Consider the following 15,706-nt stretch of genomic DNA (forward strand, 5'->3'; position numbering starts at 1 on the left):
CGTTTGTCACCAGGCCCTGCTCTTGGTTGTCGCCCACCCAAGGCCGAACGTAAATGGACCACAGATCCACTGTGACAACCTTTCCCCTTGGACTGCTATGTTGGCCATTAAAAAAACAACAACAAAAAAAACTAGTTGGTTTTTATTGTAGTTTACTGTGATGATGTGACAGTAGTCCCTGTTTTCCTTTGCAGCTCTTCTTTTTACTGTGGGTCTTTTGGGCCTGCAGATTGGCATGGAAAGCAACGTATGGTTTATGGTTCTTAAAGTTTCCTTGGGATAAACATTTTTAATTCAGCCTCAACGTTATCACCCCATAAGGGCTGACTGGGGAAAATTATAAGAAATTGCGTTGTCTTGTTTGCTCAGCTAATCTAATTATAACTTTTCCACACAGCCCGTGGTGAAAACCAGCTTGCAGAGCGTTTCCATGTAATGCATATTTGTTTTCTGGTTTCCTTCTTTCACCAAACAGTGGTAGATGTTCTCCCTGTATTTTTGGCAGACCTGCCCGTTACCCTTTTGGGACCCTGTGCTTCCTGGAAAACCATTGTGGAGAAAATGATCGTGTGTGTTAGACTAAGGTCATCCAAATGGCCAAAGTTCTCATTCATTCAGTTTAAAAACTGAGTTTAGACATGATGGGATAGAGTGCATGTGTGTAGGGGCCGGGCTTGTTGTTGTCTAGGCAGGGGAAGTAGCAAAGCCATGTTCAACCAGAAACATCGCCCATATCTCTCCCCTGAAATCCCTACGAAAGATGCTGTTTGATTTCAAGTGCTTTCAGGCCCGAGACACTAGGTTTTGTATCATAGGTGCTTTAGGCTTTGTGCATCTCTCTCGTACTCTGCTTTTAGTTCTCTGTGTTCATTCTTCTTTCAGCCAAATCACCCATCACAGGGTCACCCCAGATGACTTTCATGGATTTTTCTCAAGATGGCGTAGCTCTTTGTTTTAGATGGACCCAAGCAAGGACTCTCTCACACCCGCCTTCATGGTGGTAACAGCAGGTATGACAGATGCCAGTACTTTGGCACTGCCATGTGGCTGTTTGGTGCCAACCCAAGACACGCCTCAATTTTAACCCTGAAGAAGGACTGCTTTCTAATAAAATAAATCGCCTTTTCCGGTCACTATGTATCAACTAAACAGGATAACAGGAAGTAGTTGATATTGTGCTTATTTTGTTTTGTTCTGTTGCATATGTTTACAATAAAAATTTCTACAGGAAATGACAGAGAGCAGACCGTGGCATGTTGCTATAGATGCCTAAGAGTTCTTTTAAGAACTCCTATTTTTTAAATAAGTATTGACACTTAGTGTGTGCCAGAATTCCTCAGCTGTAGAGTTCCAAAGTCTTGCTCTTTACCCAGATTACAGAGATTTGTAAGGCTTTATATTTGCTTTTGAAAGTGAGTGCTTGCTGTGTGGACGTGAGGTTGAAAAGACTTGCCTTTCCTGCCCATGAGGCATGAAAACATTGGCCTCTTCTTTGGTAGCAACTCGCCATTCCGCATTTCTGCTTCTTTGCTTTACTCTTGGTCTGCTCACTGAATTGGGTGCCCACTCCAGCACACGTGGTTTTGGACCTACCAGGGCAGTCTGTTTCTGGAGTCTCAAGGCATTACACAGGTCTAATGATTTGAAGTGTGGGAATGAATGCATCCTTTAAGCGTCTCCTGAAGTCTTGCTGTCATCTGCCTCACCCACTTTGGCTAAGCATGGGATCGTGCCATGCCATTGATGCTTCTGTGTCCTGAGTGGCAGGATCTCTTTGGTGCTGACAGATGGGCTCTGTTCCAGGGGTTCATCTTTGGCGCTCATCATTGGTGCAGGGAGGGTGAAACTGGCCAAAACTTTAAAACAGGCCAGTGTCCAGGCTCTTATTGGCCTTCTGTTCGGGAATCATAAAGTTTGATGCTGTGTTGGCATCTCAGTGTGGTGTTTCTTAATTTGTTTCCCTGCCTTTTTTCTGTTGCTTTGGTTTTCATTAAAGCAGGACCGATGGGCTTTTGTTGTTCTGTCGTCAGCCTCTTCAAGAGCCTCCTGGCTCCTCTGAGTCAATGCATGTTGAATTATAAGGGTCTTGAACTGGTACCATTTCCCAAAGAGCTGTTTACACACACTGATATTTCATTTGCTGAAAGTCTTACCACCTTTGAGGGTCCCTCTGTCTGGGGACATATGTCGGTTCCTCTGGCTTATGGACCTGGCAGCTTAGCCCCCATCTACCTGCTGTTCTTATCCAGAACAGTCATCAGCAACCAGAAATGTCTGGTGTAGAAACTTGGCTCAAGCAAAGCATGCCACTAAATTTGACTCAGATTTTCTTTCTTGAACTCTAAATGAAACCAAATCTTCGGGAGTTTGCTTGCTATAAGGAAAATGTTAATGAGCTACGTTTAAATCAAGAGCATCAAGTAGTTTCTAAAATTTTTAAACTACAACAAGGGATTTTTCTGAACTGAACCGAACCAGAATGAAAGGGTGGGGTGGGGCAGTGGGTGATCCCCAGCCTTGGAGGACCCCTCTGCAAACCTTCTCGATTCTGGTTTGCATTTGATTACAGCCCTTCAAGCTTTTTACGGTGTTTCATGTGGTCTCTTCTAGCCTTGGTTATCGTCCCCAGGGTGGGGAGTCTGCGCTATGCCGAGAGCACCCATCAGGTGCACCCATCAGATAACCTTTGAAATGGCTACATAAAGTAGTTCATGAGAGACTAAACCTTGTGTGCCATCTGGCTTCCTTCATGGGTGATAGGGAGAGGATCAGACCCCTGGAACACTTCGCTGTGTGGAAAACCGGGGCAGCTGGGTTTGGAAGTGCAAGTCCTGTCTGCCCGACTAGTCCTGGTCTAGATCTTCACAGACCCCTCCCCATCTCCTCTGGAGGCAGGCAGGTTACATTGATGGCGACCTCCAAGGTCCAAAAACCCTGGGTCTTTGGGTTATCATAAAGCTCGTGGACAGTACTTCAAACCTCCATAGGAAGACAGTCAGTTGCTCACAATAATTGAGTGTCATTTTCTCCCCTAGTTAAAATGTGCACAGTACTGGCCACAAAAAGAAGAAGAAGAAATGATCTTTGAAGACACAAATTTGAAATTGACATTGATCTCTGAAGATATTAAGTCATATTACACAGTACGACAACTAGAATTGGAAAACCTCACAGTGAGTATGGCATGCGCTTAAGTACTTCAGACAGTTACTGGTTGAGGTGTCTTTTCACTTGGGTGATACTACTGAACACCAGTTGTTTATGCCAGTGGTTTTCTGTGCTCTGAGCAAGAAGTAGTTTTAGCACTATGGTGAGTAGAGCTTACCTGCTTACTTACCGGGTGACTAGAGGTGCCTGGGAGCGGGTCTCACCTGCCTCCTTCCCCACAGAGCTCTCTCCCAACACTAGTTAACACCAGTTCTTAGGGAAAAGGGAGTTCTGACCTAAACCTTACCTGTTCCTGCAACACTAGTTAACACCAGTTCTTAGGGAAAAGGGAGTTCTGACCTAAACCTTACCTGTTCCTGCTCCTGCCTTTGCAACTGCAGAGGGACTAAAGTGATGGCCTGTGAATTAAATACCAGCAGAGCACGTGGGCCTCTCTTGTGGTCCACAGTCTCTATAGTCTGAAGTGAGGGAAGAAGGGCCCTCCAGGGCTGACTCCCAGTTCATAGTCAGTGAAAGTTTTCTAGATGAAGTCTTGGGCTTGTTTGTGTGGGGAGAATTAATTAATTAATTAATTTAAATAAATTTATTTATCTCATTTATTTTATTTTTGGCTGCGTTGGGTCTTCATTGCTGTGCGCGGGCTTTCTCTAGTTGCGGCGAGCGGAGGCTACTCTTTGTTGCAGAGCATGGGCTCTAGGTGCGCGGGCTTCAGTAGTTGTGGCTCGTGGGCTCCAGAGCACAGGCTCAGTAGTTGTGGCACGTGGGCTCAGTAGTTGTGGCGCAAGGGCTTAGTTGCTCCACAGCATGTGGGATCTTCCCGGACCAGGGCTCAAACCCATGTCCCCTGCCTTGGCAGGCGGATTGTTAACCACTGCGCCACCAGGGAAGCCCATGTGTGGGGAGAATTTGTAACACCACCTGCCAGCTATCATTAAATGATGGTCTTGGAATATGTCTGGGCAGTGTGCTAGAAGCGGCATCACGGAAGACCCTGCCCTCGGGGAGGCTGAATGATTCGCCCGGAGCCATCACTCTGGGGAACCATGCTTGTAGTGGGAACAGTGGAAGGAAGCTGATGGCAGCTCCTGGGGACACCCTCAAACACGGTCAGCCACTGCCTCCTGGAATCAGACTGCCTGGGGTTGATTCCTGGCCCCAGCATATCAAATTGTCAGACTTCAGGCAAAGGGCACCGTTCTCACCGCGTCTATGTCTGCCCCCCTGTCAGATAGGGTTTTTGAAAGCCTTCCAGAAGGTGGTCCATGTGCAGTGTGAGAGCAGCACAGGCTCAGAGCACGTGCTGGGAAGGGTTTGCAGGTTCTCTGGGGTTGAAGGAACGTGGATTTATCTGGGGGCAGTGGGACTGGTGTTGGGGCTTGCGGGCCGGGGCTGAAGAGGAGGGATCTGCCCCTGGATTCTATTTGCATCTTAGTTTTCAGTTTACTGCTTTATAGTCACCGTGACGCCTGGGGTGGGATTAATAGTCGAAGTAAGATCGAGGACTTAGCGCAGGTGACTGGAAGTGGAGAAGAGGTTAAAATCCCGTGGCTCTGGAGGAATGCAGCTGTGCAGTGGGTCCAGGTCCCCCTGCCGCCTCCTGTGCGCTAGCGCTGGAGCCCCAAGCCCGGCCATAGCTGCGTGCAGGCTCTCGGGGTATGATTTATGGAGGGGTTTGATGCGGAGGATTTTCAGCAATAATGTTGGCAGTGGGTTGGTATGTGCCTGGAGGATTATGTGGTAGACTTTTTTAATGCTTTTGAGCGTTTGCAAGCCTGACATTGCAAGTGACTTCCGGTAAACTCTTGAGAAAGTTTCCTTTGCTTGTTGAGGGAGACAGAATTTGGACAGAGCAGAAGAGGTTTGTGCTGTTTGAGTGGCAGAGCAGAGGCAGCAGCTTGGAGGTTTGGGGGAGATCTGTTTGCTCCAAACAGACGTGGTTTTGAAAAAGTCTTTTGTCAGACGTGTACCTGGCCGAGCACACGTCTGGAATGAATTCCTTGAGAAAGAGGTGGGCAGGCGTGAGGGAGGGAGTAAACAGAAGGTAACCCACACCTTTTTAAGAATTAAAAGAAGGAACTTGCTTTTGGCATGTTTTCTTATTTCTTTTTTTTTAATTTTTTAATTTTTTAATTTTTTATTTTTATTTTTGGCGGTACGCGGGCCTCTCACTGTTGCGGCCTCTCCCGTTGCAGAGCACAGGCTCCGGACGCGCAGGCTCAGCGGCCATGGCTTTACGGGCCCAGCTGCTCTGCGGCATGCGGGATCTTCCCGGACCGGGACACGAACCCGCGTCCCCTGCATTGGCAGGCGGACTCTCAACCACTGCACCACCAGGGAAGCCCTTCCTATTCCATTTTTTTAAAAATCTATTTTTAAGTGCTTTTCTGTTCCAAAAAAAATAGAAGACACATTTCTCTTTTAAGCCATTAAAGGATATAAGGAGATCATTTTCTAGGGAGGAAAGTATGGAATTGTTTGGTGTGGTTCTATAAGTTATCCTAATGTCATAAGCAGTGTTTTCCAGTTCTGCAGAAAGATACCAGTGTGTGTAATAGCTGGTGCAGGGCGACACGTGTGTGTTCTCTGCTGATGTTAGGTCCTTGCTGTTTTTGTGGGTCCTTTTCACACGTTTTCATCACACTAGGGTCAGGGAAGGTTGCTGTAACTAAGCTGTGAGCATTGGGAGGGCAGGGCACGGGGTCATTACCTCATCGTGCCGCGCACACAGGAGGCACGTTATGGACATTTGCCAAACGAAGGGAGACATTGTCAGTCAGCGGGTCTTTGGCCCAAAGTGTTTCACCATCAGCCGCTGTCCAGGTAACCTAGGCACTGGCTTGGCCCTTTGCGCTGTGCAGCTGGGGTGGTTCCTGTCTGCAGGCCTTACTTCCCCTGTGACTGGCTCCCATTACTGTGGGCTCTTACCTTGGTATAATCTTGGGTGCTCTCCTCAGCAAGGACTACATTTTGATCATTGCTCCTGGCGACCAGTTGTCCACCCTGGGAGTGGAGTCTCAGAGGCTCAGAGGAAGGAGCGGAGCTGGAAACAGCATCAGAGGCCGTTCTTTCTGTCCCACAGCGAGCAGATTGGGCTAGGAGACAAGGGCCAGGGTCCTCCTTTCAAGAGTTCCTGCAGCGGGCTCTGGAGTCAAGCAAGCTTAGATTTAAACTCCTGCTCCCCCACTTAATGGAGGGTTAGCTGCCAAGCCTCAGTCTTCTAATCTGGAAAATGGGAGTAACGGGACTACGTGCCTCGAGGGATTGCTGTGAGAACCCAGTGAGCTCTCGTGCCCACACTGGAACACAGTAAGCGCTCCGCTTGTGGGGCCAGTGCAGCTGGTCTTGTCAGCATCCTCCTCTTCATCGTGGACCATCTGTTCAGCTGGATATTGAGCCACACGTGGCAGCCTCCTGTCTTTGGAGACTGAGTTGGTAACTTTTTTCTGTAAAATGACAATTCTCTGAGGCATCCAGATAGTCCTGTAAGGAAAGCCCCGAGTTTCCCAGAGCTGGTGCCCCACACGTGCAGTTACATTTCCACTCTTTCATGTGAAACCCCGAGGCCTTTGATGACAAGATTGCTGTGGGTGGCAGCGAAGCATCATTTTGACTTGTGGGGCGGATAGAAATCGGTTGTAATCATGAAGACGGCAGAAGTGAGAGGAACATTGGAGACAAGGGCTCCTGTGGGCAAGACTGTTCCATCCTAAAGGAGGGGCAGTTGAAGCAGGAGCAACCTGGGGTCCACTCGGGGCTTGGTATTTGTTCACTGGGTTTGTGGACCCGGGGAGAAAAATCTGAGAGTTAAGGCTACTCTTGGAGTTAGGTGGGTGGAAAGGCACTTCATGCTTACTTGGAATTAATGATTTCTGTGCAGGTGATTCTCTTAGAATCGTCATGAGTATATTTCTCTTCCAGTCTCAAGAAACTCGAGAGATCTTGCATTTCCATTATACCACGTGGCCTGACTTTGGAGTCCCTGAATCGCCAGCCTCGTTTCTGAACTTTCTTTTCAAAGTCCGCGAGTCGGGGTCGCTCAGCATGGAGTACGGCCCCATTGTAGTGCACTGCAGTGCTGGCATCGGCAGATCGGGGACCTTCTGTCTGGCTGACACCTGCCTCTTGCTGGTAAGAAGGCCCTTAAATGCCCCGAGAAGAGAAGGGAGCACATTTTAACCTCCAGTCTGGCCCAGCCACAGCTTCTCTGTTAACTGTCTCCGCAATAAACTAGCTTTGATCTTCACTTTTCAATAGCTTCCTTCCCATGAAAGGAGCTTTACCCTAAATAGCTTCGTTTGAAGGGAGGCCCTTAATTTTAATGTGGAAGCCAGGATGATCCAGAGAATCCCCTTCCCTCTCATTTTGCCCCTGTGCTCAAATGGTCCCAATTTTGCCACATTTTCTAGAATTCTGCCTTCCTCGCTATGACTTTTCCTGAATAGGAACTGGCACGCTCCAGGACATATACAGTCACATTGTACTTGAGGCTCGGACCTCACTGAGCTGTGTCTCCTCTCTGGCTTTCAGATGGACAAAAGGAAAGACCCTTCTTCTGTTGATATCAAGAAAGTTCTGTTAGAAATGCGGAAATTTCGGATGGGACTGATCCAGACAGCAGACCAGCTCCGTTTCTCCTACCTGGCTGTGATCGAAGGCGCCAAGTTCATCATGGGAGACTCTTCAGTACAGGTCAGCAGTGCTTTTGCTTTAATCCAGGTGTGTTGGTTTTAAATTTTTGCCTGTAAAGAAGGAGGCTGTTCTTTGTAAACGTTGAAACAGTATCCTGGGCCAGAGGAAATAGCTAGGCTTCATGTTTAAATAGCTAAAAAGTTGTGGAAGGTTTCACCATGTTCCAATTTCTGCCTTTGAAGTGCTCACATAGAGATCATTAATAGGGAGAATAGACTTTATTTTCATAAGATCTCATCTTCCAAGGACATGGCTGGAGACCCGAGAAGCTGAGAGGGCCCCTCACCTCTGCTCACTTAAAGGGGAGCAGGTTTCCTGACAGATCAGCCAAACGTGAAATCTCACGGGACTTCCTCTTGCTGCTTTTTCAAGGAACAATGGAAAGAGCTCTCCCACGAGGACCTGGAGCCTCCACCCGAGCACATCCCCCCACCTCCCCGGCCTCCCAAACGAATCCTGGAGCCACACAATGGGAAGTGCAAGGAGTTCTTCGCAAACCACCAGTGGGTGACAGCTGAGACTGAGGAGGTTAAAGAAGACGGCCCCGTCAAGGAAGAAACCAGAACCCTCTTAAACGCCCCCTGCAGCCTGGAAAGGTAATGTGAGAGGGTCCTGGCTTACTGGGGGCGAGGGGAAATGGCCTTCTGTTCCAGAAATACATATTGATATTGAAACCCTGTGGACCCAGCCTCCTCTTGGCAAACGGTGCTTCTGTGTTCTTGAGGAACAGGCCCCTGGACCGTCCCTGCTCCTCCCCCAGCTGGAGGAGCCTCTGACTGAGCCACGGGCTGGCCTGGCGAAGTGACTGACTTCAGCGGGGATCTAGCACCACCTGGTGGTGCTTGATGGAATCAGGGGTCTGGTGCAACTGAGTCAGGTCTTCCAGCCCGGTGATGACAGCGACAGAAGACAGAAGCCTGCCCTGGACTTCAGGCCGGTCCTGAAACTGATATCCAGGCTTGACCACGTACCTTCAGCCCCCAGAATGGTCTTGGGGTACTTAACCTTTTCATGTAGTCTTTTTTTTTTAAGATTTGTTTATTGTTTACTTATTTATTTTTGGCTGCATTGGGTCTTAGTTGTGGCACGCGGGATCCTCGTTGAGGTGTGTGGGCTCCTCTCTAGTTGTGGCGTGCGGGTTTCCTCTTCTCTAGTTCTGGCGCGCAGGCTCCAGGGCATGCGGGCTCTAGTTGAGGTGCGCGAGCTCAGTAGTTGTGGCGTGTGGGCTTAGTTGCCCCGCAGCATGTCGGATCTTAGTTGCCTCACCAGGGATCGAACCCGCATCCCCTGCATTGTAAGGCAGATTCTTTACCACTGGACCACCAGGGAAGTCCCCCTTTTCATGTGGTCTTGATTGAGTTGATTGCTGTTTTGCTTCCTTACAGTTTGACAAAGATTACTGAGTACCTACTGATGCATGTGAAACCCCAAGATAACTAGACTGGGGCCCCTGGTCTGTGTTCTAGACCATCTTACTGGCAAGGGAGCAGTAGATTGTGGTGGTGGCCCATGGACAGGTCAGCCTTAGAGAGGAGACACCCAACCTTCCCTGGGTGGTCAAGGAAGGCTGCCAGCAGGAGGTGGCATCGTGCACAAGCTTGAAGGATGAACGGGGGTTAGCCCGAGCCTGAGACCGTGGAGGCAGTGCCCTTGGTGCCTGCATTTTTGGAGGGCAGTTTAAGATTAGTGCACACTTTGACCCCACGTTTGTCTACACCTAGAAACTCAGCCAGCAGGAGTTCTCAAGCAGGTGTGCAGAGATGTACAGGTAGAGGTGTTCGTGGTGGCATTATTTCTAATGGTGAAAATCTAGAGATGAGCTGATTGTGTATCCAGGGATTAGATAAGTCGTGCTTTCTCCCTGTGTTGGATATTCTGCAGCTATTAAAGAATGGGATCAGGGTGTATTGTTACGGCCGGACACTGGAACGGTCATGCGTGAGAAAGCAGGTCACACACAGTGTGTGCCCCACCGAGGCCTCTGGCTAAACTGATCATCAAAATCTTCCTCGGGCACTTTGCTAAATGCTGGTGTCCAGGTCCCAGTCCTGGCCCATGAACCTACTCCCCAGGGCCTTTCGTGCAACCGGCCCTCATCACAGGAACACCGGGTCTGGTTCTGGGGCTCGAGAGACACTTGTCCAGCGGGGCCTCCCAGAGCAGGTGCTGAACAAGTGCGACTGTGCTCCGGTTCCCAGGGCCTCTGTTGACACTCTCAGGGTGGGCTGGCGTGCTCCCTCTGAGGGCTCGCCGAGAGCCGAGGATGAGAGGGATGGGAGCTGGCACGTGACTTGGGTCAAATTTGTGTCATTGCTCCTGTTTCTTTATTCATGAAGACAATGGAGAGAAAGGTGCCTTTCACATTCTGTGGGCGAAGGTGGTGAGCAGGGAAGTGTGGATTTGGGAAGCTGAAAGCCAGAGAATTCCAGGAAAAGAATGGAGTGGGACCAAGAACCTATGCGCCTCTGGGCACCGGGGAGGGCGGGGAGCCCACGTGCACACAGGCCTCAGCCCTGCGGCTGGGGCCTCACCGTGTGTGGGCACCAAGAAGGGTGCTTCGTGCAGCCTCCTCCTGTCTCCTGGGGAGGCGGTGCCCCCGGATGGTCCTGCCAGTCACGCGGGAGGCTGCTGGGGCAGCAGGGCCGTGGAGAGGCCTGTGGGAGGCAGGACTTCCTGTGGCCAGGGCCGCCTCGATGGACGCAAGGGTGGGAGGGCAACGGCCTGGGAGAGGTGGGGAGGGGAGAGGCAGGGTCTGGCTGCACCCAGGCCCACAGCCTCTGCTGGCCTCTCCTGGGACAGCCCTACAGGGTGGCTCTGGCTCGCCCCCAGCAAGGTAGTCAACTGACTGCACACGGGACACCCGGGAAGTGGGCCTGCTGGCAGGACTGGCTGGGCGTGCAGCGGGGAGGGCAGAGGGTCAGCACTGCAGATGTGTGGTGTCCGCATGTCAGCAGCAACACAGGCCTCTGTGTGTCCACGTCTGTCGGGCCCCGGGAAGGGAGTGGAAGCCTGTGGCCGCACTGCTACCTTCCCTGATCTGAAGGGGAACATTCTACAAGCGGCCCCAGGGGCTGTACTGCCCCTCAGACCCTTACCCAGCCCCATCACTGAGGAGTCCGCGGGTCCCCGGAACCCCACCCTGGCCCTGCTGTCGGGCCCTGGGAGGGAGGCGGTGACAGGCGGGCCTCGGGCCAGTGTCAGCACCAGCAGGCTCTGCTTCCACGTGGCTCGTTTTTTCCTAGAGCTCCTCCGGGAGTAAGAGCATCCTTGCCATTGTTTTCCCGAGTGAGTAACCCGCCTCTGCCCCCCTCATTCCTCAGCGCGAGTCAAGACACTGAAGTCCGGAGGCGGGTCGCGGGGGCAGGTCCCGCCCAGGGGGAGCCGTCGCCGCCCGAGGAGGAGCAGGACCAGGCGCCGACTCACTGGAAGCCCTTCCTGGTCAACGTGTGCGTGGCCACGGTCCTCACAGCCGGCGCGTACCTCTGCTACAGGGTATGTTTTCACTGACGGACGTGCTGGCCAGACCGCGTGTACAGCAAGCCCTGGCCGCCAGCCCGGCGGTAGCGCTCAGTGCTGCGGGAGCCTCTGAGCCAGCCTCAGAAGAAACAGATCAAAGGTTTTCGAAGTCTGGGACTGTGAAGGGCTAACGAGAGAGAATTGAGGATTGATGCACCGGGGTCTTAAGGAGCCCTGTGGTCCCAAGAATAGAAGAGTCTAATCTCAGGGCCTTAACCTATTCAGGAGTAAGTAGACAAAATGCCAAATACGTCTCTCTCTCTTTTTTCTTTTTTTGTTCATTTGTTTTTGAAAAAAAAGTAGTAGAATTACAACACATTGTTGTTTTTAACCTTTATAAAAAGCAGCTTTTTGTTATTTCTGGGAAAAAAAAAAAGACTAGGCACTTACGAAACTTTCTTGTACCCTTAGGTGGTGTAACCAGATACACAATTTTTATTTGATTTCCCAGGGAAAGACTCCCACACTTTTGCGAATGTCAAGTCCTTTGGAGGAGAGGGTTTGAGGGTTTCGGACATCGTCCCGCTCAGGCGCTTCCTCTGCTGAGCGCGCACTGAGCCGGGACAGTGCCTGCGAGCTTTCCCGTTTTAAGAAGAAAAACAACAAAAGGCCGTCTCTAGAAAACAGAACCCGGCTTCTGCTTTTGCTCAGGGTGTCCCGCTGGCTTCCCGTTGTCCGCTCCTCCACCGGCCCCCTCGTGTTACAGCCGTCTTGCGCACGTCCTGCCCCCATTGCTCCATCCCCATAAACAGGGTTCCTCAGGGCCCCTGCCTCAGGGTCAGAGGTCACCACAGGGTGGCCACCGGCTTTTCACCCAGCCATTGAGATCCAGAAGGAGCAGCTTCCACTTTGCTTGGAATATAAATGCCATTTCAGTAGAAATCCACACGTTAGAATGTGTTGCTGTGAAAGTTACGGAGAAGAGTGAGGATTAGCCTCAAATCTCTGGTCGTGGAAATCACCTCACGAGACTTCTGTTTTTTCTTTTAATGGTTTTAAATATTTTACCTCTTTCTAAGCAACCACCTTTGAGCGCATCCGATGGTTTAGCAACGTGCAGACAGCTTTTTCCTCGGGGGTGATTTTGGGAAGGGGGAGCTGTTGTAAAAAATAATAATAATAACCAAAACCCCCTTCACGGGGGCTGGAGTGGCCCGGGAGGCCGAGGTGTTGCACGAGTCCGCAGCTCTGCGGGGGCAGGACCGGGCTTCTCTGAAAGCGTTTGGTTTCATCCTAGTTCCTGCTCGACAGCCACACACAATCTGACCTGCCTCCACCCACGGTCCGCCCCTGCCCGTAGAACCCGCAGCCGCGTAGCAGGCAGCCGCCGTAGGCGAGAGCCGTTGGACAGCGTAGCCCTCCGCGCCCCGACGGACGTCGGTTCTGCACTAAAGCCCCCCTCCCCGGGCGTTTGGCCTCACCTCCATCCTGCTACTTTTCTCCCCCTCGCCTTCCTCTGAATACCAGACCCGCAACCCAGTTTTTGAGGAGGGCACAGAGGGCGCTGGGCTGGTGGCGCAGAGCAAGGCAGCCTGTGCGGGTGGAGGGGCGAGCCTCACATGGTGCCCCCTCGGCGCGTCCCTGGCAGGCGGCAAGCGACATCCTTCCCGCAGCCCTCCCTGGAGACGGTGTGTAGTGAGCCTCTCCACTCCATATTTATTTTTTAATTCTTTTCTCCTGAAGGCATCCACAGTGCACTAGCATCTTCATAAACCAATAATGTGTTAACGTTTTTTGATGTCAGCCTTGCACCAAGGGCTCTATCAAAAAGTACAATAATAAACCCTCAGGTAGCGCTGGGAACGGAGGACTTTGCCGTGAGCCTGCTGCATCAGACCAGTACTAGGAAGGAGGACGGTTGTAAGCAGTCGTGATTTCATTGGGTAACACGAGAAGAGGTTTGCCTATGTTTATAGAACAAGGGGATAATATATAATGAACACTTGGCTATTTAAGACACGTGGCGTGAGATTACTTTGTCCCGGTTCCTCCCCTCCCCAGTTGTCTGCTCGAACCTCGGTCTCAGTCACCACTCTCCCTGTGTGTATTAGGATGCACATACGGTCTTCTTGTGTCCCGATCAAATACCACGTGCTTGAAATCCTTAGATCTCTGCTTACTGATGCGCTCCGTGTACAAGTCCAGTCTACCTTTGCATGAGCTGAGCATTACGTGGCTCTGGTTCCTAAGACCGCTGCTGAAATCATTGCCATTCGGCAGCGGAGCGATGTCCAGTAACGTATTTGCCCAATTCCTGGCATGACACTCTGGTGACTTCTAGTGAGGCCCAGCCTGTCCTGGTCCAGCTGGGCCCCACTGTAACTCAGACATTCCAAGGGTGTGGGAAGCCATAGTCACACCTCGCGCTCTGGACACTTAGACAAGCAGGTCCCCCACGACACACACACCTTTGGGGTCAGCCTCCACTGTGCCAAGTTCACACTCTTCTTGAGCGGACCGTGATCTGGAACCAAGGCGACTGTTGGAAACCACACTTCTTGAAACAGCCTGGACGATGGTCCCTTCGAGCCAGCCTGTGGCCCTTCAGGTCCGGGGGCCTTGCTGAGAGAGGCGTCCGCCCTGCCCTTGAACCCTGGGGACTGATGGTGCTCATGACTCTTCCTGCGAGGGGAACTTAAGACCTCCACGTTAAGTGGCTTTTTTAACAAGAAAAAAAAAAGGCAGCTATAGCTCACGGGCTGCTCTTCTGCCAGCATTTTCACATTTTGCCTTTCACGTGTTAGAAGCTCGTGCAGAGAAAGTCTGTGGTGGGAACATTTGAGGCATCGCCCTGCAGAGCCTTGGTGAGGTGTGGATAAGACTGAGGTGCCAGGCTGTAAGCATTTTTGAGTTGGGCTTGTTTGTTATTTTAAGTCCTGTATATGTATGTAGTAGTTTGGTGTGTATATATAGTAGCATTTCAAAATGGATATACTGGTTTAACCTCCTATCCTTGGAAAACAGATGGTTCTCCATCTTGTCACACGTATGTTAGAGAAGTAGCGAGCTGCTCTGCTATATGCCTTAAGCCAATATTTACTCATCAGGTCATTATTTTTTACGATGGCCATAGAATAAACCATTTTTACAAAAATAAAAACAAACAAAAAAAAGCGAGGTGTTTTGGTATGATACCTTTTCAGGTGTGTGTATACATGGATGCATGATGGGGGGCGGGGGGGCGCGTCTCAGGGTCTTCTGTGACCTCACAGAACTGTCAAACTGTACAGTTTTCCAACTTGCCATATAAATGATGGGTTTGCATTTTAGTTGCAACAATAAAAAATTTTTTCTAAAGAACATGGCTTTGGGGTGCTTCCCATTTCTTTGCTTAATAGGCCTAAACCAGGCTGGGCAACTTCTGTTTTCTTTCCATCCCTGCTGATGTGAAGCATATGTTGTCAGTCAAGAGGGGTTATAGTTTTTCCGCATCTGAGGATTACGACGGCGGCCTCCTGGAGTCGTGGGTGCCTCTGGGCTGGGGGCACTTTCCCTGCCTCGTGTTTATTCAGTGCTTCAGGCCTCAACCCATTTCAGCAACAACAACAAAACTCACCTTTTCAAGTGTTAGGGCCTTTGGATAACTTAATGAATTTATAAAGGTTGTTTGAAGAACTGCTCAAACCTCAAGAACGTGTGTCCCTTAGCCAGCTGCCTGTAAGACACAACGGTGGCCATGTCTCAGCACCTCTGCCGGGTCACATTTGATGTGGAACTGACACATCAGTGGAGACTGACACTGAGAGGTAACAGTGAAGTATAAACAATTCGTGTAGTCTTCCTTGCGTGTACAGAATTAAATGTAAGTCTCCCCTAAAGTGATTTTTCAACTTCTTGTTCTGAAATAATTTCAGACTTGCACAATGTTGCAGGAATACTACCAAGAATTCCCTTATATCCTTCAAGGTTTTATGACTGTTTCAAAGCTGGCTGCTGAGTAAACTGTTTATGCTGTGGCCCCTCAGCAACATCCATGGAACCCAGAAACAACGTCTGTGGTCATGTGACCACACAACACCCAGCAAGGACAGTGGGGACCTGGGTGGTGGTGTCACGCCCACTGTCGTCACCTCAATCGTTTTCAGATACAAAAAAAAAAAAAACGATATCTAAGCTTTCATGAAGAGGAGGAATGCCAATGTGGAAAAAAATATAACTAAATTTGTAACTAAGCAGAAGTCAGGGCCCAAGGCCAGAGAAGGGCCACGCTGCCTGGTCTCTGTAAGGAGTGGGGACTCCGGGAGCCTCAGAGAGCACGTGGAGAGTCCAAGGGGCAGCCCTGCCCTGAGGCCGCCCTCCTCTACCCCTGCATCTATGTCACGTTGGAAAGAGA

General features: G+C 50.5%; 1 protein-coding gene across 1 annotated transcript in view; it reads left to right on the forward strand.

Moving 5' to 3' along the window:
• Positions 1-11,716, forward strand: part of PTPN1 (protein tyrosine phosphatase non-receptor type 1) — a 65,395-nt gene extending 53,679 nt beyond the window's left edge. The window contains exons 5-9 of the mRNA XM_065892346.1: positions 3,036-3,173; positions 7,087-7,296; positions 7,696-7,857; positions 8,230-8,453; positions 11,178-11,716. Coding sequence (XP_065748418.1) covers positions 3,036-3,173; positions 7,087-7,296; positions 7,696-7,857; positions 8,230-8,453; positions 11,178-11,364 — 921 coding nt within the window. The 3' untranslated portion in view covers positions 11,365-11,716. The remainder of the gene's footprint in view (positions 1-3,035; positions 3,174-7,086; positions 7,297-7,695; positions 7,858-8,229; positions 8,454-11,177) is intronic.
• The last annotated feature ends 3,990 nt before the right edge of the window (positions 11,717-15,706 follow it).

This window comes from Phocoena phocoena, chromosome 15, assembly GCF_963924675.1.
Source record: "Phocoena phocoena chromosome 15, mPhoPho1.1, whole genome shotgun sequence".
Taxonomy (NCBI): Eukaryota; Metazoa; Chordata; class Mammalia; order Artiodactyla; family Phocoenidae; genus Phocoena; species Phocoena phocoena.